Below are 27,592 nucleotides of genomic sequence, written 5' to 3'. Positions count from 1 at the left end.
TCGAGTTTAAGCATGTAATATATAGCTTCTCCAGTAACTTTACCAAAGATTGTATGTTTATTCGGCAAATCTGTAATCTTGTATGAAATTCTTGTATGAAATTAATTAATATTTATTACTTTACCCTTAGTTGCTGGCTCTTGCATATATATATTACTCATGTTTGTAAGTCTATAATAAAAAAAATCCTGTGTTAATAATATTTCATATTAAATCTTTCGGCATATACAAGTCAGTCGACCAAATGGTTCTTTCCTCAAATAATCATCAGCAGGTATGATATACTTTTTACCTCCTTTTAGCATTGGTTTATTGGCCCAATGAATTCCATGTGCCACAGCCCCATTATTCCTGCTGCTTTTATAGTTTCCAAGTTCCTATAGATATTTCTACATGTTTTTGCCTTAATGTAGCATTTACACTCAATTTATCTTTACCTTTCATAACTATTACCACTTGTTCATTCTCCATTTTTTCAATAATCCTCATACTTGCATGTCAATGTCACACATACTTCTCTGCTGAGGCATATGCTGCCCCTTTCCTGTTTCTTGATTCGACATAATGTGTATTTCTTCTTCTCACTGCTTTCATTCAAATCTCTCTTTTTTTTATATACCTCAGCTCCATCATTCTGAAATTTAACACATTGATGATGATCATTGACTTTGACCACTGATATTAATATTTATTTAGATTAGGAATACAATATACCTTTCAATCTCATTGTATTCTCTATATCTAGTTGTTATAAGAGACCATCACCAAAATTAATTTTAATCTTTTGCCTGCCTAAGCCATATCCGTTTTCTGAACCTTTATTTGACCATCAAAGATTACTATCTTGTATGTCATATGGTTAGCCGACCTGGAATCCAATAGACATATCATAACTTACATATTTGTATTGCTGCTTCAATTTTTTCTCGCTATAAAATATAATTCTTCTACATTTCATGGCTCTACGCTGGTGATATTCCATGAGTCCAATATTTTTCTACTGTTGCACGTGCCTGTTTATTTCAACAGAATATTTCCTTTTCATAACCAAGCTCTGCTATCACTAATAAAAAGTGGAAAAATGTTTTGTTTGCAATGTTTTCTCATTTCCTATGCACTCTCCTGTTCATTTGGGGAAAAATTAACAAATCACTCGATTTCTGTGATTAATTTATGAACTTTTATAATTGGGTTGTAAAAGCGTACCTTTGCATATTTGTCGTCTACCAGGTAAAGAAATGAATGCTGATTGTTTAATTAAAACCACTGTTTGGGCTGAATTTATTAAAGAATGTAGAAAACTTTATGATTTGATTTATTAAAATAAATTAAAATATATTAGGTGCACGTAACCAGAGTTAGTAAACTATTTGAGAAACTATTCCAAAATCATAGATGGCGCTGATCGCAGGCGGTAAAATTTTTATTCGACCTGGATACTAGAAATCAATTCGACAGTAGAAAATTAATAAGTTGCCAAGTTTTCGTAATTAATTCATGAAAATTTATAGCTGCACAGCAAAGTTGGAATTATATGCAACATTCTTATACAATGTTTAATTTAATAATTAATACTGACATGATCGATAGGTTTTGCATTTCTTGTAGTAAATAAAATTGCTATAGAAAAGTATTTTTTTTGCATAATATTGTTATTATTTTGTAATAAATATATACTAGCATACGAAAGCGTAAAAAGTAAATTATTTTATTAAGAAATTTTATTTACAATGTTTTCATAGGCGCAAAATGAATACAAAATAAAAAATATATTGAAAAAAGCTGTGAATGGGAATCGAACCCCGATCCTCCAAGTATAGAAACTCTCGATGGTTGCCATTACGCTACAATTTAATTTGAAATATATTGCAAATAAGTATATAATTGTGTAAGTAATAAGACTTTAATCGTCAATATGTTAAAACTTTTGGATAGTTGCAGCTATAATGATATATTTTTTTAAACTGCAGGACGATATATAAACGAAAAGTTTCAACTAAATCGGTGACCCAAAGGACTTGCACTTTCCTTGTAAGGAAGTAAATATTACAAAGATGATGTAAAATGAAAGTGTAGAAAACAATAAAATGTTGTGCATCTTTGTTAGAAAACTTGTAAGTAAAATGATATATTTGAATTATAAAGTAAATTGAAATATCAATTTAATTTTAATTGTAATTTCATCATTCTGTTCTTTTAGTATTAAAATTATTTTTTTTTTGTTTTTTAAACATACACTCATTAATTGATATTCGTCTACAAAGTAGGGACTTTAAGGTTCTTTAAATACATCAGCGACCAATGAGAACACAGTAATTTTATACCCAGAAATTCTAGTGTGTGTGGTTCATCATTTTCTAGAGATGAATACCTCTTACATTATTTTATAACGTGTTCTACAGGAGTAATTTTTACGATCTTGAAAAGGAAGTACTTTAATCTTAATATCAATTTATTTCACAATTGCATTATTAAGCAGATTAATAAGACATAATTCACGAATCTTTATTAGTTGTACGAATATATGCTTTTAAATGTAATTCGTTATTATATTACATTCGGTTCAATCGAAAGCACAATGTTTCATCGACGTGATTAAAACCACGTGCTTCGAGAGACCGATCGTTTTTATGAAAAATGATATATAATGTGAGCATTTTACTGAGAAAAAATGGTTATTATATGAAATTGTGTTAATTATTTTAATAATTTATCTTTTTCTAGAAAAGGTAATTACGTTAAATGAACGGTCTATAAGGAAATATCAGTCAAAGAACAAAGATTCTTACTATCATCGTAAAAAGGCATGCTGAAGCAGGATGACGGAGTTCGTAGATGGTTGGATATTTGGTCACACTTTAGGAGAAGGTGCTTATGGCGAGTACGTTTATATATGTTTAATTTATATAAATATTTTTCATTTAAGATTCATGCAAAAAAATATTTGTACTTGAAACGGTTAAATATTTTACTTGTATCTTTATTTAAAAATTATCGTTAGAATTAAATTTAATTTTTATTTTCAGAGTAAAATTGGTTATAAACAAGTCTACTGGTGAGGCTGTTGCTATGAAAATGGTAGATTTAGAGAAGCATCCAGATGCTCGTCAAACTGTACGTAAAGAAACAACAATTCATCGTATGCTCTCTAATCCTAATATTATACAGTATTTTGGAAAGCGTAGTGAACCTAATATGGAATATATATTTTTGGAATATGCATCAGGTGGAGAACTTTTTGATAGGATTGGTGAGATATTATATTATTCCTACAAAGCAAAATTAAAAAAATTATAATATTATTAAGTCTTTTTTTTAATTTAAAATAGAACCGGATGTTGGTATGCCAATATGGGAAGCACAAAAATATTTCAAACAATTAATATCTGCTGTGGAGTATCTTCATAGCAAAGGTATTGCTCACAGGGATTTGAAACCAGAAAATTTACTACTAGATGAACATGATAATTTAAAGGTTTCTGATTTTGGTTTGGCAACAATATATCGTTTACAAGGCAAAGAACGTTGTTTAGAAAGGAGATGTGGAACATTACCATATGTTGCTCCAGAAGTATTAATGCGTCCCTATCATGCTGAACCAGCTGATATATGGTCATGTGGTATAATTCTTGTGGCTTTGCTAGCTGGAGGTAATCTTTATAGAAAAATTTATTTTAAATTGTTGTAAATGATTATTTTTGTCTCAATGGTAAATTTGCATAGATATTAACATGATGTCAATATACATAATTACAATATAAAACGATATAAACTCCATTTAATTTTTCACATTTAATTGTAAATATTTTATGTAAATTATTGATGTAGATAATGATCAGTGATGATGATTGTATTTGTAAAATGCAGACTACTGTGATCTTTAGTCTGATGGTTTAGGTCTAATGCATAACTTACATTTCTTAGTTTTTAACTGGTCCATATCTAAACTATAGAACTGCCTTGGGATCAGTCCTTGGCAGAGTGTCCAGAGTATATGGCATGGAGAGATGGAAAATACATGTCTCTTACACCATGGAAAAAGTTGGATAATTCTTCATTGTCTCTGATTAAAAATGTTCTTATGCACTCACCACTATCCAGATTTACCATAAAGGATATTAAGCAACATAGATGGTTCATCAAAAAATTCCAGAAAGGTATGCATTAATTTACATACAAAATTATTTTACAAAATTATTTAGCTTTGTAATGTATGACGTTTTTTACAATGTTCCATGAGTAAGATATGAGACAAATATTTACTTAGTCAGGTACTGAGTGACTCTGAGTACATATTAAATTACTCAAAGCAGCTTGGTACCTAACTGAGTGGATATTGAATACAACACTTTTTTGCAACATAGAGTAAGTATGTAACAACATTATTTTTGTTAGCAAATCTTTAGCAAGCAAGTTAGAATATAGTCATCATTTTTGAAGATTATCAAAGCTTTTGCCTTTACTTTGGTAATACAGCTCTATGATTTTAATTAAGGATCATAAAGCTAGATTTCCAGAGCAAAGAGCAATGGCATAAGCATCCAAAATATTAAAAATTTCTGTTGATGAAGAAGTAAAAGTTATTAATATTCTCACTTCTGTTGTTACTTCTTTATGCTATAGTTTCGAATATCGAAGTATAAATTGCAAATAAACTAAAAAATGATGATCAATAAAATTTTAAAAACCTCTGTATAATAGCTGGAAGTATAGAAGGATATATTCGACCTGATGAAACTGATTCAAGGCAAATAATGGAAGACGAAAACTTAACAAGATTCTGTTTATCGCAACCTGAATTGCCTGTATTAGAAAATGCTAATGCAGTAGAAATTAACTTAGAAGAACGGCCCGGGTTTTCATTTTCACAACCTGCGCATATAGAAGATCTATTAGTATGTACACAAGTGCAAACTAAGCAATTTACTCAGGCTAGCCAGGTAGTGTAACATATTGTTATAATTACAAATGTTGAACCATTAAAGTTGTTTGGTGATTTATGTTTCACTACTCATTTACATTTAATTTTGTATTTACAGCAAAATACATTCCAACGATTGGTACGACGAATGACAAGATTTTTCGTTAAAACAGAGTTGGAAACAACCATAAAAAGATTACTAAATTCTTTAAAAAATGAAAATTATACATGTCGTATTAATAATTTCGGCACGGTAAGCTGCGAAACTAAATTGAAATTGAAATTAGAATATATATTGAAATATCATTTAAAATGAAAAATAATACATAAATACACATGATTATTTTTTTCAGATTACTATATCAGCGGTTGATAGAAGAAAAATGCCTTTAGTTTTTAAAGCAAATATTGTTGAAATGGATGGAAAAATATTAGTTGATTTTCGATTATCTAAGGGCTGTGGTCTAGAATTTAAACGAAGATTTGTAAAAATAAAATCCTTGTTAGAAGATATTATATTAAAAGGTCCTGTTACATGGCCAATTGCTGTTGCAACGGAATGCATACCGTAATATTGTATACAATCAAATTTTTAATAAATTTTTTATACTCTTCTAAAAATATTTTCTATCCTTTTTCATATCCTATGCAAGCTTTTTATTTTTTATTAATATGTGATTACGCAATTGAGTATGTATTGAAAATAACGGAATAAGTACTTCTATGCTGATGATATTTATATACAGCAATAACGTTTCTATTGTAATCTTTGAAAACTATATATCATACCGAAAGAAATTCATTCCTAACATTTCTTAACCTCAATTTGTAATGCTATTATAATGTTTGCATGTACACAGTTTATTATATTTACGATTACCAGTTTGATAGTATTTATATTTTCTAATTATCTTAATCTTTTATATTTTTTTGATATTTACAAACAGTGGTTTTTTAATGATATTAAAGATTTCCAACTATATGATTTTATTATCGGTAAGTTATATGTGTGTAACAAATGTATGTATGCGCGCGCGTGTATTTACAATAAACATTTTAAATGTGATTATATAATAAATTTATTGTAAAATTATCATTTTCCTATTTAGTTGGAGCTGGTACAGCAGGTGCAATTTTAACTACAAAGCTAACTGAATATGGATATACAATATTATTGCTTGAAGCTGGAGGAACTGCCCCACCTTTTCTAGATATCCCACTTTTGGCTCCCCTAATTCAAAATACTCCATATGACTGGAAATATATTACTGTACCACAACAGCATGCTTGCAAGGGTTTAAAGAACAATGTATAATATATAATTGATCATAAAATGTCATTTAATTACATATGTTATCAAGGATTTGTTTATAGCAAAGCAAATGGCCAATGGGTAAAATACTTGGTGGAACCAGTAGATTAAATTATATGCTATATGTACGAGGACATCCTTTAGATTATAATGATTGGTTTCCGGATTTTACTGGTACCTGTGAAAGTTTGTTGTTTTTTTAGATTTGCTATTATTATTATAGTCTAAAATTATTTTTAGAACCTATTAAAAAAAATGGTGGTCCAATACCTGTAAGTGATTCAGAATGGAATACAGGTCTTGCTGACATAATTTTAAAAGGATTGCAAGAATTGCACCAAGATATTGGCAATATCAATGATAATTTAAAGAATGGTAATTATTATGGGAACAAATGATTTTTATGATTTTATCATTCTATTAATTTAGGTTTTATGAAAGTGCAATTATCTATGGAAAATGGAAAACGGTGGAGTACGGATAAATTATTACATGAAAATTTGAAAAATAAATTGACTATTATTACTCATGCTTATGTAGAAAATGTAGGTTTGAAACTAAATTTATAACAACTTTAATTTTTTAAATTAGTTACAATTATGTTACTATTAATTGTTTTAAGGTATTAATGCAATCAAATAGAGCAGTAGGGGTTCAGTTTGTTGCATTAAATAAAACATTTAAAGCAATGGCAGAAAAAGGTGTTATTCTCTGTGCTGGTGCTATTGGTTCTCCAAAAATATTAATGCTGTCTGGTATTGGACCAAAGAAACACTTAGAAGATTTAAATGTAAAATTTATTTATACATATTGATTTTTGTACAAGTTGATTTACTTTTTGTAATAATGTAATAATTTATATAATTTTTAGATAAATGTAATTAATGATTTACCAGTTGGTCAACATTTAATTGATCATGTGCTTACTGGAATTGACTTAATTGTGCTTAATACAAGCATAAGTCTCCGTATGAGTAATACATTGAATCCTATGTCAGCACTAAATTATTTTTTTTTTGGAAAAGGTAAAATTTATTTAAAATAACAAATTCTTAATTTTCATTATCCATATTATATATTTTATATGTTTTATATTAGGACCTTGGACATTTACAGGAGTTGAAGTTTTGGGAACTTTTCATAGTTCTATTCAGAAAAATAAATCAAGTATACCAGATTTACAAATAATGGTAATGCCACTTGGAGTAACAAGGGATAATGGTATTGTTCTAAAAGAAGCTATGGGAATTTCTGATGAAGTACATTACAAAATGATTTACAATTACCTAAATTTTATGTACTATCTATTAACACAATTAATTTTATATATGTCATTTTATAGGTATACAATGAATATTTTGCGCCTAATTTATACAAGAATACAATAACAATTGCTCCAGTACTGTTACATCCAAAAAGTAAGGGAGAAATTAAATTAAGTAGCAGTAATTCTTTTGATCCACTTTTAATTGATCCAAAATATTTATCAAATAAAGATGATATTGCAGTTCTTGTAGATGGTAATATGGATTATAAAATTTAATATAAGATAAGATATATAATTCATTGTTTGAAATAAAATTGCATGTGTATTACATATTTTTAGGGTTGCAATTTGTGAAAAAACTTGTTGGGACAAATGCCATGAAAAGTGTTGGTGCAACTATTCATGAAAAGCATTTTCCTGGTTGTGAAAACGAAATATTTGATAGTACGAAATATTGGGAATGTTATATACAACATTTAACTTTAACTTCATATCATCCTGCTGGTACATGTCGAATGGGTGATGTTGTCGATCAAACATTTAAGTAATTTATTAATTTTATATGTAAAACAGTTCTGTTCTTTATACAAGTGTTACATAAATTATTTTTTTGTAGGATTTATGGTACAACAAATTTATATGTGATTGATGCATCTGTTCTTCCAACTTTACCAAGCGGTAATATTAATGCTGCAGTTATAATGATTGCCGAAAAAGCCGCACGTATAATTAAACAAGATGTAAAAGTTAATATAAACCATACAAAATGTCATAAATCATATAGCTATTGTTATACATCTAATGATTGATATAATATATGGAAAAAACGGTTATTTTATTCAATACTAATCTTAATTTAGTTTAAATTTAGTAGATGAACTGAAATTGGTACAATATGCATATGAATCATAAACAGATATATCAAGAAATTTTAATACATTGTACAATTTTTCTTAGAAAATAGAACATAAAACTACAGAAAATTCTATATTTTTTATAAAAATAAGCAAAAAATATTTTTATTACAGATATATCAATAAATGTTCTTATAACCTATCTATATTAATAACTGTAGAGATTAATAATTATGTCTACTACTTCTATAATCATGTTTGGAATAGTGGCTTCTCTTATGGTGATTACTACTTTTGTGTTGTTCCCTATTATAGGGGTGTACCCGTCGAGATCTCCTATCATCTTTATAAGAATAATTATCTGTTTGTTTCATGCGTGAATCTATGGTTGGTATCATATTCATCCCAAATGTATTTCCTTTCAAATGAGACATATCATTCCCTAATAACACTTCTTCACCTAACTGAAGCCAATGATTGAAATCAATAAAATGATCCTGTGGTTGGGTAATTTGTGACAATTCTATGTTTTTCTTTAGGCTGATATTAAGAGGACGATTATATAGGCATGTACCATCAAATAGCTCTAAAGCATAGGATACAGAAGTAATATGTTTATAAATTACAAATCCATAAGATCTCTGCTTGCCATTCGGATGTTTAGGAATAGAAACTTTTTGTACAGGCCCACCCTATAACATTGCAGAAAATATTTTATGAAATATTAAATTTTAACACAAATTTTGCAACAGTAAAACTATAATTACTTTTACAGTTGAATATATATCCAAAATGTACAAACAAATCTAAGCTAATATGTATATTCAAAGTTAATGAGGTTAGTGTGTAACATTAAATCATGTAATTAGACATTTACGCAAAATAGTATAACCTTAAAATTATATTAAAAAAGAAAAATAAAATTGATTTGAAAATTAATCCTTATTTTCTAAATACCTAATTTTACTAAATGTTACTGGGAAATATCTTTCCGTATTTTTTCCGTAGATATTTGAATTTACAAACCTGTAGGAATAATTCGTACAGAATTTCTTCTGTTACTTTTTCACTTAGATTTCCACACCAAAGAGTACGCATATCTTCATCCATACTGATAGATTAAAATGAAAATTGATTCAAAATTTATTAGAAAGGTGGTTTATTGAAAACGAAAGTAATTTCTGCGATAACTAAACAAAATATACTACGCAAACCTATGAACGCATTCCAATTATAAATCTTACAATTGACACTAGATAGCATTAAAGTTTGAACACATCTACTATACGAAGGTAATTCAAATAAACTACGTTATTTATGATCATATATGAAGAAAGATTTGAATTAGAGCATAAATACTAAAAAGTTATATGTATATTACAAAAATAACAAAAAATTCATGTTGTGGAAAAACATGAAAGAGGTGAAATGTAACAAGAATTTTATTGTTCGAATATTTCATGTTCAATTAAGTAAACGAAACGTTGCGACTAGTAAAATATAATTTATTAAAAAGATTATTTAGTCGAAGTGAAAAATTAAAATGACCTCAAGATTAAATAAATGTTCAGAGAATGAGATAAAAACAATACTTGATACAGAATCAAATTCTAGTAGAGAAGGAGAATCATGTGACAATATTAATGAAATTACATTGAGAAAAAAGAAAAGTTCCAAAGTACAAAATATAGTAGAACATATTGTAGATGCATCTTCAGATACAGAAAATGTGTTTCAAAGTTATAAGAATACATTACAAAAAATCAATAATTTACATAAAGAAAAAAGTTCTCTTAGAATTAAACTTAGAAGATCCACAGAACAAAGCTTATACAAAATTGATACAGACTCTGAATATGAGAAAGCTATTCATAAATCCCACAAACGATTTTACAGACAAAAGAAGAAAAGTTATTCAGAAATGGAAAGTGAAGGATCTTGTTCTGATAGCAAAGATAATTTTACAACGGGTAAATTAAATAATAGTAAGAAATTGGTAGAGAAACAAATTGAAAATGGATTAGAAACAGAGAGATTAGAAAGAGGGAGTAGAAACAGAAAGCCACCTTTAAGACTTTCTTTTTATCATTGTGATACTTTAAATTTTTCAGAAAGTACTCCAATAAATTCTCCATCTTTAAGAAGTAGAAAAAATATTAATTATAATGAGGATAAATTACTTGTCAATTCTATTATATATAATCTCAAAAATAAAAAGCAATCAGAGAAGCAACCGCACAATAAGGCTTCCAATAATTCAGATAGTAAACATGATTTAGGAGTTAATCCTAGACATTTGAATATAAACAATAATAAACGAAATCGTATTCCTTCTACAAGAGATGGAGAAAATGGTAGCTATACAGATATAATATTCAAAGTAAAGTCATTAAAAAAATCTAATAAATCTAAGAGTAGACATAAGTTGGATCATAGCTCAAAAATACAAGAGATAACTCAGAAACAAGATTCATTAATATCAGCACCTATAAATAATACACCTGTAAAATTGAATAAACAAAAGAGAACAAATTGTGGGAATACACAAAAGAATATTCGATATGTTAATGACAATAACAGGAATAGCGAGGATGACTGTTTGGTTGATATTTATAAACGGATTAAAATTTCATCACCAATTAAAAACTTTACTCCTACCAGATTGAATAAGCAAAAGAAGGTAATTTCTGAAAATACAGAGACAGGTGTTCAATTTGACAATAAGAGAAGCAGTAGTACAGGGGATGAATATTTATCCGATACATACAAAAGTGTTAAAGTTTCATCTACAAGGAAAATACCACAAATAAAACATAGTGTAGAGAAAAGCATAGAGTCACATTTAGAAGAAACTCATTTGAGTACTCCGAAGTCTCATAAAATAAAAGTAAAACATAGTAATTTAACACCATCATTAGTAAAACGAAATAATGTTCCTTTGAAACCAACTACTCCATTACAGGAGGCTAAATCTAGGTTACATGTTAGTGCTGTTCCAAAATCACTGCCTTGTAGAGAAGAGGAATTTAATAATATCTTTACATTTCTTAGAGGGAAGTTGGAAGACAAAAATGGAGGGTATGTTAAAAAAATTATTTTATGAAAAACTTGGATCACTAAATTAAAAACAAATTGTAGATGTATATACATAAGTGGAGTACCAGGGACAGGTAAAACTGCAACTGTAAATGAAGTTATTAGGTGCTTACAAAAGTTGATAATTAAAGGACAATTAGATGATTTTAATTATGTTGCAATTAATGGTATGAAACTAACTGAGCCAAGACAAGCTTATGTACAAATTCTAAAACAGTTGGATGGTAAAACAGCAACTTGGGAGCAATCGTATCATATTCTTGAAAAAAGATTTCACAGTACTACTTCTAAAATGACATTGCTTCTTATAGATGAAGTATGACTTCTTTTCAATATCTCACAATATATATAGATATTGTCCTCATTTATTGTTAACATATATTATTGTTGTAGCTTGATTTCTTGTGTACAAAACGTCAAGATGTTGTTTACAATTTATTAGATTGGCCAACAAAGTCAACAGCACAGTTAGTTGTTATTACTATAGCTAATACTATGGATCTACCTGAAAGAGTTTTAATGGGTCGTGTTACATCACGATTAGGTTTAACACGATTAACTTTTCAGCCTTATAATTACAAACAACTTCAAGAAATAGTAATGTCTAGACTTAAGGATTTTTATGGTTTTAGAAATGAAGCTATACAGCTTGTTGCACGGTATTATAATACTTAATACAATATACAGTATAAATTATTATCACATGTTAAATTTATTTACAAACAAATATTTAATTCTAGAAAAGTTTCTGCTGTATCTGGAGATGCTAGACGAGCTTTGGACATATGCCGTCGTGCTGTGGAAATTGCGGAATCGCAAAGTGCTGAAACAATATCCCTTCAGGATGTAACAGAAGCTGTATCTGAAATGATCGCATCTGCAAAAGTGCAGGCCATAAAACACTGTTCAAAGATGGAGCAAATATTTTTACAAGCGATGTCTGCAGAAGTCACGCGAACTTCGATTGAGGAAGTATATTTTAAAGATGCGTACAAACAACTTGAATCGCTATGCTCTTTCGATGGTATGTTTGTTCAATCTAATATACTAGAAAATATTTAAAAGCAAATTCTAATTCTCTTTCCATTTTTGTACAGGCATTGAAGTACCTTCGGTAACAGAAATACTTGCTATTTGTGGAAGATTAGGTGCTAATAGATTATTAATATGTGAACACTCGAAAAATGATATATATCAAAAGATTTTATTAAATGTTTCTACAGATGATATTCATTATGCAATTAAGGAATTAAATTTAAATTAAAAATAGTGAACAATATAATTTTTAACAAATGCGAGTGTGTGTGTATGTGTGCGTGCGTGTGTGTGCACACGTGTATCATGATGCATGTTAAAATGCTTCCTTAAAAGTGCCTTAGTACACAGTGTAATCTATTATATTCTTAATTTTTTATACAACTATTATTATCATCAATGAATTTTGTAATATGAATTATTTATTAAAGAATCAAATTTTATGTATAGGAACATCAAATACTTGATATAATTTTAATTTAGGTAATAATATATGAATAAAAAATTTGTCGACAGATGTACTGTAAGCATTATCGATATATTATCAATATACATATATTACTATATTACGTAATTTAGAAATTTCATCTACAAATTTTGCGGTCTATTAATAAACAATGAGCAAGTACGTATTAATAAGAATAGTGCTTTATTAAAATCAATTTAAAGATATCTTCTGGTTAAAGACATGGTTAACGAAAACATCGATGAACAAATTTTAACACTTTATAGTGAAGAAAAGTGGATGGATATTGTTACTTTAAATTGTACTTTAAATAAATTAAACAAAAGCAGATTATTTTGGGTTCTACCAACTGTTAATGACTTATATTTTTTAAAAGAATTAATTAAGAAATACAATCTGGTTGGATTAGCAAGCATAGGCTGCGGCTGCGGTTTATTAGAATGGTTGTTTCAAAAATATTCTGGTAAGATTTTCGTAAGATTTATCTAAAAAATAGAATTTTTGTATACATTAATCGACATTTTGAACGTAATTTTAATGATTAATTATTTTATTCAAGGTTTAGATGTGATCGGTGTAGAATTAGATCGCTCGTGGTGGTGTAGTAAATATTCACCACCATTATTTTTAAAGAATATTGTTTTCATTCGTGAAAATAATACAAATAACTTTTTTCTATCAAATAAATATGCTCTCCTATTTTGTTATTTTAATGATGCATCTGCTTTTTGCAATTATATGAAAAATTATACAGGAAATCTTATTTTTGTCATTGGACCGAAAGCAGACGAACATCGTTGGACGGATCCAATGCCGTTTGATAAAACATTTAACGAATATGGTTGGAGATTAATAGACAAAAAAGAAATGGAACGAACTAACGATTATATTACTGTTTACAACAAGTGACTTAATTTCATATAAAAATATGTTCCTAAGAGATATATGATCCGATCAAATAAGAAATACGTTTTACTTTAATTTTGAGGTTTGTAACAATATTCATGAAAAAATTAAAAATATTTTTAAGGAAAACATTTTTCTGTATAAGAAATAATCTTATACACATTGATTTGAAGCTGTCGTCGATAAACAAAATTTAGTCGTTCGACTATCGAATTGTCATCGAGCATTTCTGATTGCGATTCTTGTTCGACCAGTATTTTTTGTTTGAAGTGTCAACATTATTAACGTCAATACTTGTGTAACTAATATTTATAAGTTTCGAACGAAAAGAAGTTTGAAATAAAAAGATATGTCCACGAGCAGGGATATCAGTATACTGAAGGATCAAGATGAAAAGAACAAGTTGAAAGTTTACTGCACATTTTGTCCATCAAAAATGCTCAATGCTGGTGCAGCCCGGCTAATTAATATCGAGGTGGGAATTTACCATTTTTAATGTGAAAAATTAATGTAGAAATTAAATGAAAAAAGATTTTGTTACTTATTAAAATTTCCTTGAACGCTACACAATTGCGTAGATACATAAATATTTTCTATTTGTATTTTGTGACGGACCTAACCTCAAAATTTATTTATTTCGTGATATTTCTGTAATTTGTTCCTTTGCAATTATGCCAAACATAAAATATTATGCAAAATATTTAGTAGTAAAGTTAAGGTTTGTATTATACCATTTTAGTTTAATCTACCCTATATACATCGTAAGGGAGAAGGTGAAGCGGATCAACAGGAAATGATAACCGACTATTGGTTGGTGGAGGATATGTACACGTTTGAAAATATTGGTGTTTCACATACAGTAGGCAACGTAAAATATTTAGCATGTGCAGATTGTGAAAGAGGTCCAGTGGGTTGGCACGATTTATCTACAAAGAAATCGTATATCGCACTAAGTAGAGTTAAACACGAATGATTTATAATAAATAAAGTTGTTTTCTAATTTTATATGAAAGGTACCCTGATCTTTTTTTTTAATTTAAAATGCATTATAAGGTATGAATATGATGAATCTCAAGAAGATTAGAAGAAAAAATCACGTTGATATTTAAGTTGTAATTTAATACTTAATCACGTACGTTACAAACACAGCCGATAAATCAGATAATCAATCGTCGTTACGATATAATAATTAATCAATTACGCTTACCATTAGAAACGATTTATCAACGCACTTACTGAGTATGCATTCGTAATTTTATCATTACCGATGCTTATATCATTGCAACGATTGGGTCGCAAAAATGATTATTCATTGTGCATATTGGCATAATTATATTTTACATACTGCGTCGGTAATGCGTAAGTAAAGTTTACGTACACGCATTTCTTATATCATGTAAATTAATGTTTTTCTTAAAAAATAGTCACGATAATTTGAATTTTGCATCTCTGATGTATTTAAGAGAATGTAAATAGCAAATGAACCTTTCCATTAATTTTTCATTGTACACTGTAAATTTTTTACGACAGAAAGAAAGTCGCTTATACGTTATTAACTGCTTTATAATTGATCAATCAATTTTTCTTTTTTTCTTTTTTTCGACTTTTTTATTTCACTTTGATCGTAAAGGAAAAAGTCGTTGCGTGTTTGTAAAGCCTTTTGAAAAAAGTTGATTACAACTATACATTATGTATTTCCTTCCTCCGTTAATCGCGTTAAGAATTTGCGTGAAATATTGCAAAAATAGTCGTGCATTCACTCCGCGCCTTGTAAATAACAAAGCATTTTGTTTATTTTCTGCATCTTGCATTCTCCTGTCCCTAACATAGCACGTAAGTCCCTTTGAAGTTAAACGTGCATAATATGTAACTGCGATAATTACAAATAACGATCGCAACGGTAAACATCAATTGTCATATATAATTACGCGATGGCAATGATGATACTATCGATAACGGTTCATAATAAAATTTCTGTTACGATGAACAAAATGGCGGAGAAAGGACGGTAAACTTAACGATATAACGACATTCATAGAATAGTTGAGCTTGTAATAATAAATAATAACGTGTTGATAGACAGTAACGGTGAACATTATATCGGATCACCGATGCGATAATTAATCCTACGCTAAGAGAATCTTTTTTCCGAAATTGCATATAATACTCGAACTTATCGATCGGTAATATAGTAACATTTATAAGGCTCGTCTAACACGGTTTTTTCCGTCTCTCGGATATCTCGATTACCATTTCTTACTACCGACTCCTTCGTACATCTTCGTAACGTGTACATGTTCCCAAACGTAGAGTATTTTATAACGCAAATCAATAGATAAGCGATTACCGATGTCGCGTATCGGAATACTTTTAATTTATGCTCGCGTTAAGATTCACGGGTATCCGTACTTTCTACATATCTGTGCCATCGAGATAGATGTAGTGGAAATGTACAAAAATAACAAGAGTAGAATCGGATAGAAAATTAACTGAATATACACGTCACGTTTATGCTATCGCAAAAGTCCAATAATTGTCGCTGCTCATTTTCTTCTTTCTACTATTTTTCACAGCTTCCACGATATTTTTAACAACCACAGAGCCCTCCTCTTTCGTTCGTTCGTTCTTTCTTTCTTTCTTTCTTTCTTTCTTTCTTTCTTTCTTTCTTTCTTTCTTTCTTTCTTTCTTTCTTTCTTTCTTTCTTTCTTTCTTTCTTTCTTTCTTTCTTTCTTTCTTTCTTTCTTTCTTTCTTTCTTTCTTTCTTTCTTTCTTTCTTTCTTTCTTTCTTTCTTTCTTTCTTTCTTTCTTTCTTTCTTTCTTTCTTTCTTTCTTTCTTTCTTTCTTTCTTTCTTTCTTTCTTTCTTTCTTTCTTTCTTTCTTTCTTTCTTTCTTTCTTTCTTTCTTTCTTTCTTTCTTTCTTTCTTTCTTTCTTTCTTTCTTTCTTTCTTTCTTTCTTTCTTTCTTCCTTTCTTTCTTTCTTTCTTTCTTTCCTCGTGCAAAAACATTTGTCGTATTATTTGTTGATCGATGCATACATACATATAATACCATAGGATACGCAACAATCGCTTTTGAAACTTTGTTTTCCGTCTTCGTTTGATAATCAGCACGATTTTATCCATATTTCATCTCCTACGATAGAACTTCTAGCTATCTTTAAGCGTTCCGCGACGTTTCAATGGCACACTGAATGACTTCATTTTTCGTTTCCTCTTCGTTTAGTCGAGAAAGAATATAAGCGTAATTAAATGTATCGCATTCAACGAAACAAGATTATGCATGGTACATGCTTCGAAAGATACGGGTACATGAAATGATATTGGTAATTGAATCACGCGTTACAAACTGGGAAAATGCTCGCGAGTTTAGTGAAAAACGAAACTAATTAACGTGAACCGTGTATTGTTCTGGGAAACGAAACAAGTAGCTTTGGTTTTATAATACGTTGTCGACGATTTATCGGAGATATTATTAATTAAAACACAATCTTACAAGGATACAATTACTTGCTAAGGATCGAATGGAATCGAATAATTTTTTAAACAACAAAGGTGGCCTCCTCTTTCGCGTTGTACCGAAATATGTGCGAATTCGCGTGGTTTAGACTCCGTTGGCGCTAGAAGCCACCCACGCGACGAAATATCCCTCAATAGCGATTAGCCTAAGAAAGTTTCGATGCGAAACACAGAACGGAGATACCTTTAACTATTTAACTCTTTACGGCTCGCACCGGTCTTCTTTTGCTTCTAACAAAAGCGCTTCTTTCGCACTACAACTTCTCTCGTTTGTTCGATGTTCTACATTACGATCTTTCAGTTCGTCGTTGGTTAGGGAAATGAATTCTACTTCTACTGCGATTAACAATTTTTCAATGGATCCGTGTGTCTCGATCCGGCGAGTCGCGTCGTAAAACGTTTGCGTTATCATTTACGAGAATGCGGATTAAAACGAATCTATTAAATAGACTTTCGACTAATAACTTTTCGATATAATAACAGCGTTACATTAAAAATCAGCCAAAACGCATCAGTGAAAGCTGTCTAAACCCCTAAAAAGGATCAAACCGTCGAATCTGTTCGCCGGCAACGTATCGCTGTTGTTTTGGAGAATTTATCTCAAAAAATTAGTCGACGAAGACGGCGACGACGGCGACGACGACGATGACGACAATGACGATGATGAGGACGATGAGGAGGACGACAACGATGAGAACGACGACAACAACGACGACGACGACGGCGACGGCGACGACGACGTCGACGACAACGATGACGATAAAGCTCGAAACGTTTGCTTACTCGACAATGATTCACCCTTCGTTTCGCGATTTTCCTGTAACAGGATTTTCAGCACTGTCTTGATCAGCATCATTGACCGAACATTCAATACGTATGTATATATATGATAAGTAGAGTATGAAAAAATAAATAGGCTTCTCGCAGAAGAGAGACTCGGTTAATTACAGTTTCGCTTAATGTAACGATATTTTGCGTTAAATAGAATAGTGCGTTAATCCGTTACATTAGGAATGTTAGCGGTAGTAATACAAATTAAGAAGTATGCGAACATGGTAATTTCGATAGTAATATATATTCGACGATCGTTATCTTTTTCTTTGATTATTAAGTATGCGTACATACACGTATGTAAATTGTGTATAGTTGGACAAGAATAGAGGCGCCGACAAGGACAAATCGGTGCGAAACGAAAGGTGAATTTGACTCTCTACTATGCGTTCTCGTAGGAGGCATTGCACAAGTGCATCTAATTACACGACGATAAAGATTTAGGATTACGTGTTTTGGTCCGTGGAGTATTAAACATTAACGACATTAATTAATTTATTTATCAACGCTTCCTATCATCTAAACGACTGCTTGTTCATTCGTGGCAGATGACAACGCGTATAAAACATATGTAGCAATAGGTAGTCAATGATCATCACTTTTTCATCGATTCGTCGCCAGCCAATCTCGGCCAATTTTTCCAAAAATCCTTTTCCTTTCCTCTTCTCTTTCCTGCCTTTGGTTTCTAATCTTCGATAGACCAAGAAAATTCACCGAGTTTGGATAAAGAGATATTTTCATCTCGTCGTGAAATATAATTTTCCCTCTACGCGAATCGAATCGTTCGTTCCTTGATCGGCGAACTCGGGCTCTACGCAATATTCGTTGTGTCGATTACGCGTTATTCTCTTATACGTCGAATATTCTTAACTCGGAGCCATAATAATAAGAGAAGCTTCTTTTCGATTGTTTTACGATGCCCGTAGCATTTTTAACATTATTACCTACGACCCTAATTATCGTAATTGTAATAAATATAGCGATGCGGTACAATTACATCGGTCGCCCAGTGTCGCTCGTTAAGTTGCAAAGTCACGGGTCACATCTTTCTGAATAAAAAAGGGCAGAGGAAAGAGGGGAGAAAGAAAAAATGCTCAAATTCTCGTCGAACATAATACTCGCGTGCGTGATCCGGCTACGAACCATCAATCGTAACGCGAAGGATGAAAATTAAAATCGAGGACAAGGTGAAGCGATGCGTTTGCGATCGATGTAATTATACGGGATTAATTCTGATTACTCTAAACACGTAATACGTAATACGTTTTTGTTTTTCGTGTAAGATTTACACGTTGAGCTTGCTGAAATCGTTAAATTTCTTTTTTTTTTTCCTCCTTTAATCCTTCGCTCGAAGAAAACTTTCTTAACGATCGGCTCGCGATTACCCGGAACACGCGAATAACCGCGATTCGCGGCTAATTCCGTGAAAGCACGATAGGCGATGGAATAGTTTGGTCTGCGATTTAATATTGCTGAAGAATTAAGTGGCTTTCGTTCGATTCGAAATCATCCTCGCTCGATGTTTTTTCTTTAGCCACATTTTTTCGTATAATTTCACAGAAAGTTCGTAATAAGAATAATGTTTACAAATAGCGATAACGATATAGTAGTACGGTAGTAGCGGTATTTAGTAGTAGTAATAGTTATTTTTTAATGGTAATAATAGCGATAGTAATAGTAGTAGTAGTAGTAATAGTAATAGTAGTAGCAGTAGTTGTAGTAGTAGTAGAAGTAATAGTAGAAGTAGTAGTAATAGTAGTCGTAGTAGTAGTAGTTGGTTTTGTTGTAACAATAATAATAATAATGGCGGCGATGACGATGATAACGATGATGATAATTGATAATAATAATAACAATAATGAGAATAACAATAACAATAGCGCGTCGATAGTATCTAAGGATGCACGGGTTACTCGAAGAAATGTCGAATGTGTTAACTTTGAAATTACATTCTAAATTTTCTTCGTCGTTTCGCTACTTCTTCCTTTGAAGTTCATTATCCCGACGGGTATAGAGTTACGTAATTAACTTTCGTTTTTGTTCCTATGTTCTTCCTAAGTTCCTCTCTCGCGGGCAAAGCGTCAGCGTTGCTGGCGGATCGAATATTGGGCACTTTGTTACATCTAATTGCAAGCTTTACCCGTATTAAGTTAATTCCTCCCTATGCGTATTATCGTTTTCTCGCTGATTTTCATCGAGCATCGATCGAGTTTTGTTCGCGTATTCAAATTTCATCGGAAAAGAAAGAGAAAAGAAAAAGAAAAAAAAAATATAGAAAGAAAAGAGAAATCGGAGGATTATATTACGTATAATTATATCATCACCCGAATTCCCTATGTCATAGTACTCTTTATCGAAAGTTTGTTGAACATTTTTCTTTTTTTTTCTTTGAATTGCGTCGGTCATACAGATAGAATATAAATCGTAAAAGCTATCGATAGGAAAGCTACCCTGAATGATCGAGAAAAGATATATGTATATCGTACATAGTACGTTCGAATACGCGGTAACGCGGTAGCTACTGTGAAAAGCTTCAATGAAACGACGATTGATTAACTATATTTATGTGTGTAGTTGTGTATGTTTGTATGTATGTATATATGTCTGTCTGTCCGTGTATATGTATGCATGTATATATGTATGTGTATGTGCGCGTGTATTTTCTTTTTGTACAACGGAATTGTATGCTTTGCAGTCCTGCTCCCTTAATCGAAAGCGAACGTCTTTTTTTAAATGTCTATGAATATAGAGCTAACTTGCGATAACGTTGATCTTGCCACGGTATCGTGATCGTTAAAGTACAGAAAAAAGGTCGATATTTAAGTAAAAGGCGAATCACGAGTTAGCGATTTCATGGACGACACTTAGATCGACCTTACCTATTCGTAGTGAGATTACAAGTATAACATTCCTTAGGTAATTAAATTTGATTTCCTTTTAGCTAGTTTTCAGAAGCATCCCCGAATTAACATCACTACCCGATAGTAGAAGAAAAAATCGTGAAGAGTGTGTCCGCGTCTTTGTTTACTCTCTCTCTCTCTCTCTCTCTCTCTCTCTCTCTCTCTCTCTCTCTCTCTCTCTCTCTCTCTCGCTCGCTCTCTCTTTCTCTCTCTCCCTTTCTCTCCCTCTCACTGTATCCTCTTAACTCACTCTTTCTCGCTTTCATTTTCTATTTCCGTTTATAAATACGCCTTTCGTCGGATCAAGCTTTCTCGATAAATAGTGCTTTTAAGAATTATCACATGTGAGAAAAGATGAAGAGGCGAATCCACCAATTCGAGCTTTTCCCGTTTACGACGTTTCCTTCCACGGCAAAGGACTGTCAGCTACTTCGGTACGATCTTCGCTTAATCACGTGCCGATCGACGCTTTTCCATATCTCGTTAACCTATTCTCTCTGCGAATATCAGCCACGTAACGTGATGAGGTGACTCGATTTCGACATTGATTTCGAAACACTTTTCCCGACCTTTTCCGACATTATGCTCCGATTCTTCGAGCGGAGAAAAAATCGCCGAACACTTGGACTCGATCATCGAGTTCATGCGACGTTCATCTTCCTCGAATTAAACACACTTTCGAAACGACCTGCCGATTTCCGTGTCGCGCTTCCCGCTTTTCTTTCGATTTGCCTCGAATTCTCCTTGATAATTTAAAACGAATTTAAACAAAATCACGCCGCGTGGGACCGGTCTTAGTCGATGATCAATGGTGGATTTCTTTCGAACGTCGTCGCCTCTGGTGTCCACGTCTACGAGGTGCCCTTGTAGTGGATGAAGAAAAAGGTGAGGAACATGAAATAGGCGACCGGAAAGGTAATTCTTGCTATCACGTCGATCGTCTTTGCCACTCTTATCGGATGCGGCGGTTCCTTTTTTCTTAGCTGAAATACGAAGATCGAAGGGTCGTTAAAGGTGTTCGATACGGATACGGGGGCAAGAACGAGGATCGGAAAGATAAGGATAACAAATGATAGACTGAGCAACGAGGCTAGTCACGTATCCATGATATACGTATACCGATCGGGTGGCGAATATCGATTCTCGAAATCAGGAAGTTAGATGTTTCGAGGCTGATATGCATAGGTAATTAACATACCTCGGCTGTGCATCCATTGGTGGCCGTGTGCGTGCAAGGGTTGGGTCCACAATTGGTGCAGGTTACAATCTCGTTCGGTCCTGTCGTAGCTCCGGTCGGTGGACCGCCCTCTCGCTTCTTTTTACCCTGCGACAGGGTCTCCGTAGAAGAAACTTATATTCTTATGATCTTTCGTGTAAACAACGATCCATCCTTCGACCAATAATTTCTCTATCTCGCTCTTTTTTCTCATTATTTTTATATTCCGTTGCCTTTTTTTTCGTATCGTATCAGTATCGTATCGTATCGTGTCGTATCGTGTCGTTTCGCTTCGTTTCTTACGCGATAAAGGTGACCGATATGTCGACAGTGGCTAACGATTTCTATCTAAAGAAAAAGACTAGAGCACTAGCCATCCGAGGTTGCCTTATACAGAGAAATCTCGTATTCTCGTATATACAGAGTGCGAAATTAACTATAAGAAAATACGGGGGGAGAGAGAGAGAGAGAGAGAGAGAGAGAGAGAGAGAGAGAGAGAGAGAGAGAGGAAAATTTCGTTAAACGGGTTAACGACGGCCAGATTCGTTGAGCTTTTATCGATAATAATCGATCGTTCGAGATGACAAAGCGTAAGTATATGTAAGTTAAGCGTGATGAAGGCTTTAGTCGAGACGAAGAAGCTTGCACGTAGAGGCGTGATAAATTTGGAAATTTCCCACGGACACATCGGCCACCATCGTTCGGATCATCGCATCGATTACCAAAAGTGATACTCGCGCGACGAAACGTCCTTCTTATCGCAGTTAATCCGATATCGGATGCGTGTTAAGTAAAAAGCTCGTACGTTTCTCCTTGCACAATGAGAGCAATGGATCAATGTTAGAAGTAAGCGAGAAAAATATCATACAATACACCTATGGATTGCAAGTTTAATCGGAATCGATCGAACTAACGCGTTATTAAATCGATACCCTTTTTGCCAACTGTTCCACTATGAAAGCAAGCGAGTACCACCACCGAGGCACGCGAGAAATCGTCTCCGCCTCGAACTCACCCTTTTCGAGCGAAAACGAACTCTCGACATAATACGACCTTTCCACATTTTCACCGGCATTTTTTTACCATTTTTCTACCGTTTTTTAACCGTTTGATTCACCGCTTCTTTTCCGTTCCTTTACCGTTTTTGATCGAAAAGCGAATCGTTGTTTTTCTTAACGGTACATCTTGTACACGTATATAGATCAATACTTTCGTGCCTCTGCGTATAACTTACGAGTTACATGCCGTATAACATCTACGTATTACACTGTCGCACATCGGACTCGAACTTTCTCATTTTTCCCCGTTATTTCTACCGTTAATTGTCTTGTTTCTCTTTCTTTTTCTTTCGCGTTTTGTTATATTTTTCATTTCGATGGCCAAGTATGTCGATTCCGATGTGAACGACGTACTCTCTCTTGTAACAACTGTACATGTCTAAAGTCGTTTCGACGATATCTTTTCTCGAGCACAGGTTCTCCGCACGATGAAATTCCCTTCGCGATTTTCGCGCAGTTTAATGCATCTTTTTCTTACTAATTTCCGGTTCTCTACTTTGCTTTTTCCTTTCGGTTCGTTTTTCTTAGGTGACTTTGTCATTAAACTGAGCGAACGTCAGAGCGGATTTCTATACCGGACAGTTGCGTTTGAGAAAGATATTTTATGTCAAGCTTATGCTACATGTCAAGCTTCAAATCGGGTTAAGTTTAATGGCAAAAAGCGACTGTTGATGTCACAATCATATTATTATTATATATATATCTATATATCTATATATCTATATATATTATCAATAATATATATTAATAAAAAAGAAAGAATATGTGTACGGTTGATTATGATTTAATGTCGATCACGGTTAAAAGGAAAGAAAGGTAATCGAGTAAAACGCGCAAATGAAATGACTCTTCGTATCGCACTGTTATTCCATGTTTTCAGTTACACGCGTAATCGAACGTCTCGCCTTTATCGCGTTGCTCCTCTCGGAGCTTTCTCTCGTTACCACGAACGGATTCTATGGAATAACAGCGGTTCCTTTCTTATCTTTGCTACATGAATTTTGAATGAACATCATAGTAAAAAAAAAGAAAGAAAAAAAAGAAGAAAAAAAGAAGACAGAAGGAAAGATATATCTGGCACGAATGAAATTCGTTTTCGTCGTTGTCCCTGTTTCGTCGAGTTCGATGAAAAGTAACGAGCGCGAAAGTTGGTTCGTCCGATGGTAAATAATATGTTTGTTCGGTTCGATGGATGATTTTGCAACGCCGAAGCGATCGAGAAAAATCGTACTCGTATTACGTTGGCCTGTCGTGGAGTTAGTTGGACGAAAAACGATCGAATCGTTCTTGGAAAGGCATCGCTCGCAAATCAAAGGAATAGAAGCGAATCGTAAACTCTGTCGCTACTAATCTAACTTTCTGCCAAATCAACTCTTTACTCAAGCAAAGCTTACGCAAGGACAGTTTCCGGTAATGCATGGTCTAACGTTCCCGAAGTTCTTTGGCCCTTCGATCTGCAAGCGAGTCGGTGAGTCTTCTACTCTCGAGTAATCGCTTTCACCGACATATTCCGTTTTCGTCTTGCTGTTATCAGACGCGAGCAAACGCGAGAAAACGCGAGCAAACGCAAGGGCGACTAAGCGACATCGAGACACGTTGTAGAGGAAAGAGGTTACACGCGGGAAACTTGGTTTCGAACAAGCGCAACGTTAGGAGAAGAAGAAGCGTTAATAACCGATTGCCCCGCGAATATGCAGATCGTGGAAACTCGCGGAGGATAAAAGCTTGATCGCGAGAGCGAACCGTTCGTTTGAATTGGCGTGATTTCGTAAAACGGAACCGGAGAATCGTACAGTTTCGTCAAGGCAACAAGATATACAGTGTGATCGAGCTAAGTATCACAGGATGTTTATCGTGCGCATGCAACTTCTTACGTTTCTCATGCATCACATGCGTTCCATGCGTAATACGTACAGGTCGAGGTATCCCCGTCATCGATTCAAAATGCAGATTCATGCACAACGACACGCGCACATCCGTTTGGATTTACAACGGTTTTTCCCTGCGAAATTTCGGATCTCTAGGTCCTACGGAGTCTAGAAGAAGAGGAATTTTACCGCGACACCCGCGAACAATCTCGCGAATCTTGTAAATCCAACGTTACGCGTATACCTCTCTCGTTCGTCGAGGCATAGGAAGAAGCGCAGAGAGATCTAGCAGACACAGATTCGGCTAAAGTCAAACTATCGTCTTTACTGCTACCTTTCGTTACACAGATTGCTCGCCAAATTCATCGTCGCCCCTTCGGATTATCTTCGTAATACTCGGCAAAAGGTGTTCGTGAATTTTGCGGCATTCTGCAAAAGCTTCCATGCAATTGCGTCGTTCTATGCAATACACGTATATTTCACTGTGCACCGTTCGAAGAGTACGGAACAACGGCTATGTTTATGCTAGGAAGAGGAAAAGGCCAGAGAGAGCGAGAGACAGAGAGGAACTTGGCGCGTGTGAACGTGTATATGTATGCGTGTAGGCGCGTATGCGTTTGTTCATGTTTGATGTGAGGTGGGTGTTTGCGGAAGGGCGGGAGAGATAGGGAGAGATGGTGAGAGACGGGAAGAGAGGGGGAAAGATGGGGAGAGATGGGGAGAGATAGGTAGAGACAGGTAAAGATAAAGAGAGAGAGAAAGAGAGACAGAGAGACGGAAAGGTAAAAGAGGCAGAGAAATGGCACGAGCACAGGCGGAAAGAGTACACAGTGACCAAAGTAAGGGTAGATGGAAGTCGAGAGAGACGTTCATCGATGAACGCATATATGGTATATACGCGTATGCGTATCGGATTCAATTTTCCCACCTTATCCCGTTTCGCGAAGATCGAGATCGCGAAGATCGAGTGATCGAGGGTCAAGCAGTTGCATCGGGAACATCCCTGCTCGACGAGCTTTCCACGATACGCGTAGCGAGGAAAGGCTAGAGAAAGATAAAGGTTATCTCGATCTCTCGAACCCACATAGCAAGAGAGAACGAGTGTCCGTGTACGTGTTGCGTGTAGGTGTAATCGAAAGTGTAGCATAGGCATGTAAGTACATGTGGGTCTGTGTGTGGTTTGTCAGGACGCGGTTAAGACCTTGCACGTGCACACCACTTCTTTTCCGAATGGTGGTAATCCCAACGAAAGAACGAGAAACAGAGAGAAAGAGAAAATATGGAGAAAGAAAGGTTGCATACACGCGGCACGGTACCCCGCGTCTTTTGACGATATCGAAATTATTCCGACGGTTTTTGCGAAACGAGACCGAGTGGAATCGAGTCGAATCGAGGCTAGAAATGCTCTAAGGGTATTCGGATAACGCGCGAAGTCGTGACCGCGCCCTAATGCTATGGGGGGTCTTACCAAGGGGCTGGCCAATATTATCCCTATCCTGCTGAGCACCGCTGGGAGCCGCTGCAACATCACAGACACCAAACAAAGAGACTTACTCACCAACATTTCCACCAACCAAATTCTTACTAATCGTGTGTGTGTAACAAACGTGTTTGTCTTTCCCTTATCATCGCTTTTCTCTTTTATTTTACTTTTTCCGCTTTTTACACTCTCGTTCTCTGCTTTCTTCAGGTCGAAACTTTTCCGTTCCGTTTTTTGGTATCTCTTTTCTTAGCCATTTTTTTTTTTTGTTTCCGTGTTTCATTTTTCTACGGATACGCGCGATACTACGCGATAAGGACAGAACGTTATACTAAAGCGTCACGCTGCCGTTCGTCCAATGCGAAACTCCGTGACTTTAGGATTCTCACGACCGAACGTCACCGTGTCCGAATCGTCGTTCATCCTCGAAGTCTGTCCCGTTTTTACAACGCTCGCGAAACCTCTCGATACCGCGTCGATGAATTCTCACTCGCGCGTTCACCTCCTTTCCGTTTCCATCTCGCGTTATTACGTTTTACATTACGTTTCCGGTAATGGCGGGCGATTTAAGGTTCGCAACGTCGGTCTACAGATGTTCGCTTGTGGTCACGGTAGCCTGGCTCCTCGACATCTAGGCTATTTACGTTTCACGATTAAAACTTTCGATAAATTGTACATGCAAGAAACACAAACACAATACGATCTGTCACAGCGGGGCAGCAACCTGGTCATTTCACCGTCGCTATTTCTCGCGATCTCGACAGAACCGCGGATAAAAAAAGGAAAGAAAGAGGTAATAGTTGGACGATCGTTGGCACCGGTCGGATCGTATCGAATTGGTCGGAAATTAAATCCGTTTGTTTCAGG

At 33.7% G+C, this 27,592-nt stretch overlaps 7 protein-coding genes across 24 annotated transcripts in view; 5 read left to right on the top strand and 2 right to left on the bottom strand.

Annotated features, from left to right (window-relative positions):
* Positions 1 to 2,819: 2,819 nt before the first annotated feature.
* On the top strand, positions 2,820 to 5,493 carry grp (serine/threonine-protein kinase grp). Its single transcript, XM_017909547.1, has 7 exons — positions 2,820 to 2,881; positions 3,027 to 3,250; positions 3,330 to 3,650; positions 3,954 to 4,157; positions 4,702 to 4,940; positions 5,040 to 5,174; positions 5,275 to 5,493. Exons 1-7 carry the CDS (start codon positions 2,820 to 2,822, stop codon positions 5,491 to 5,493), a joined length of 1,404 nt encoding a protein of 467 aa, XP_017765036.1.
* Positions 5,494 to 5,763: 270 nt separating this feature from the next.
* On the top strand, positions 5,764 to 8,393 carry LOC108554328 (glucose dehydrogenase [FAD, quinone]). The gene is made up of 11 exons (XM_017909546.1): positions 5,764 to 5,917; positions 6,031 to 6,230; positions 6,296 to 6,407; positions 6,474 to 6,608; positions 6,663 to 6,778; positions 6,856 to 7,023; positions 7,105 to 7,258; positions 7,332 to 7,492; positions 7,576 to 7,753; positions 7,840 to 8,044; positions 8,117 to 8,393. Exons 1-11 carry the CDS (start codon positions 5,764 to 5,766, stop codon positions 8,307 to 8,309), a joined length of 1,776 nt encoding a protein of 591 aa, XP_017765035.1. The 3' UTR covers positions 8,310 to 8,393.
* Positions 8,394 to 8,578: 185 nt separating this feature from the next.
* On the bottom strand, positions 8,579 to 9,553 carry LOC108554338 (splicing regulator RBM11). Its single transcript, XM_017909577.1, has 2 exons — positions 9,381 to 9,553; positions 8,579 to 9,046 (listed from the first exon to the last, which is right to left on the bottom strand). Exons 1-2 carry the CDS (start codon positions 9,462 to 9,464, stop codon positions 8,579 to 8,581), a joined length of 552 nt encoding a protein of 183 aa, XP_017765066.1. The 5' UTR covers positions 9,465 to 9,553.
* A 344-nt stretch (positions 9,554 to 9,897) lies between these two features.
* Orc1 (origin recognition complex subunit 1) lies at positions 9,898 to 12,714 on the top strand. The gene is made up of 5 exons (XM_017909548.1): positions 9,898 to 11,432; positions 11,493 to 11,766; positions 11,844 to 12,109; positions 12,191 to 12,474; positions 12,548 to 12,714. The coding sequence occupies exons 1-5, from the start codon at positions 9,898 to 9,900 to the stop codon at positions 12,712 to 12,714; spliced, it is 2,526 nt and encodes an 841-aa protein (XP_017765037.1).
* Positions 12,715 to 13,173: 459 nt separating this feature from the next.
* LOC108554340 (uncharacterized) lies at positions 13,174 to 13,860 on the top strand. The gene is made up of 2 exons (XM_017909581.1): positions 13,174 to 13,414; positions 13,511 to 13,860. The coding sequence occupies exons 1-2, from the start codon at positions 13,174 to 13,176 to the stop codon at positions 13,858 to 13,860; spliced, it is 591 nt and encodes a 196-aa protein (XP_017765070.1).
* Positions 13,861 to 14,043: 183 nt separating this feature from the next.
* Positions 14,044 to 14,830, top strand: strat (RAB interacting factor STRAT). Its single transcript, XM_017909580.1, has 2 exons — positions 14,044 to 14,332; positions 14,597 to 14,830. Exons 1-2 carry the CDS (start codon positions 14,207 to 14,209, stop codon positions 14,828 to 14,830), a joined length of 360 nt encoding a protein of 119 aa, XP_017765069.1. The 5' UTR covers positions 14,044 to 14,206.
* Positions 14,831 to 21,297: 6,467 nt separating this feature from the next.
* Positions 21,298 to 27,592, bottom strand: part of pHCl-1 (pH-sensitive chloride channel 1) — a 48,352-nt gene continuing 42,057 nt past the window's right edge. For 6 of the 18 annotated variants that reach the window (XM_017909549.1, XM_017909554.1, XM_017909550.1 and 3 more), the window contains 3 exons: positions 26,714 to 26,764; positions 22,302 to 22,418; positions 21,298 to 22,086 (listed from right to left, as the gene is read on the bottom strand). In XM_017909549.1, coding sequence (XP_017765038.1) covers positions 21,955 to 22,086; positions 22,302 to 22,418; positions 26,714 to 26,764 — 300 coding nt within the window. In that variant the 3' untranslated portion in view covers positions 21,298 to 21,954. Of the gene's footprint in view, positions 22,087 to 22,301; positions 22,440 to 26,713; positions 26,765 to 27,284; positions 27,362 to 27,592 lie in introns of those variants that run through there. The other 12 variants (XM_017909552.1, XM_017909557.1, XM_017909566.1 and 9 more) reach the window with 4 other exon arrangements.

This window comes from Eufriesea mexicana, unplaced genomic scaffold (assembly GCF_001483705.2).
Source record: "Eufriesea mexicana isolate 0111107269 unplaced genomic scaffold, ASM148370v2 scaffold18737, whole genome shotgun sequence".
NCBI lineage: Eukaryota > Metazoa > Arthropoda > Insecta > Hymenoptera > Apidae > Eufriesea > Eufriesea mexicana.
Note: the sequence above shows the minus strand (reverse complement) of the source record. Positions and strands in the feature narration are given on the sequence as shown.

Coding starts and splice junctions, on each gene's coding strand:
- grp (XM_017909547.1), top strand. CDS start 2,820: ATGACGGAGTTCGTAGATGGTTGGATATTTGGTCACACTTTAGGAGAA. Junction 3,251..3,329: donor AGAACTTTTTGATAGGATTG/GTGAGATATTAT, acceptor AATTTAAAATAG/AACCGGATGTTGGTATGCCA. Junction 4,941..5,039: donor AATTTACTCAGGCTAGCCAG/GTAGTGTAACAT, acceptor TTGTATTTACAG/CAAAATACATTCCAACGATT.
- LOC108554328 (XM_017909546.1), top strand. CDS start 5,764: ATGTTTGCATGTACACAGTTTATTATATTTACGATTACCAGTTTGATA. Junction 7,259..7,331: donor TTATTTTTTTTTTGGAAAAG/GTAAAATTTATT, acceptor GTTTTATATTAG/GACCTTGGACATTTACAGGA. Junction 8,045..8,116: donor GTTGTCGATCAAACATTTAA/GTAATTTATTAA, acceptor ATTTTTTTGTAG/GATTTATGGTACAACAAATT.
- LOC108554338 (XM_017909577.1), bottom strand. CDS start 9,464: ATGGATGAAGATATGCGTACTCTTTGGTGTGGAAATCTAAGTGAAAAA. Junction 9,047..9,380: donor TGTACGAATTATTCCTACAG/GTTTGTAAATTC, acceptor GCAATGTTATAG/GGTGGGCCTGTACAAAAAGT.
- Orc1 (XM_017909548.1), top strand. CDS start 9,898: ATGACCTCAAGATTAAATAAATGTTCAGAGAATGAGATAAAAACAATA. Junction 11,767..11,843: donor CATTGCTTCTTATAGATGAA/GTATGACTTCTT, acceptor TTATTGTTGTAG/CTTGATTTCTTGTGTACAAA. Junction 12,475..12,547: donor ATCGCTATGCTCTTTCGATG/GTATGTTTGTTC, acceptor ATTTTTGTACAG/GCATTGAAGTACCTTCGGTA.
- LOC108554340 (XM_017909581.1), top strand. CDS start 13,174: ATGGTTAACGAAAACATCGATGAACAAATTTTAACACTTTATAGTGAA. Junction 13,415..13,510: donor GTTGTTTCAAAAATATTCTG/GTAAGATTTTCG, acceptor ATTTTATTCAAG/GTTTAGATGTGATCGGTGTA.
- strat (XM_017909580.1), top strand. CDS start 14,207: ATGTCCACGAGCAGGGATATCAGTATACTGAAGGATCAAGATGAAAAG. Junction 14,333..14,596: donor CCCGGCTAATTAATATCGAG/GTGGGAATTTAC, acceptor ATACCATTTTAG/TTTAATCTACCCTATATACA.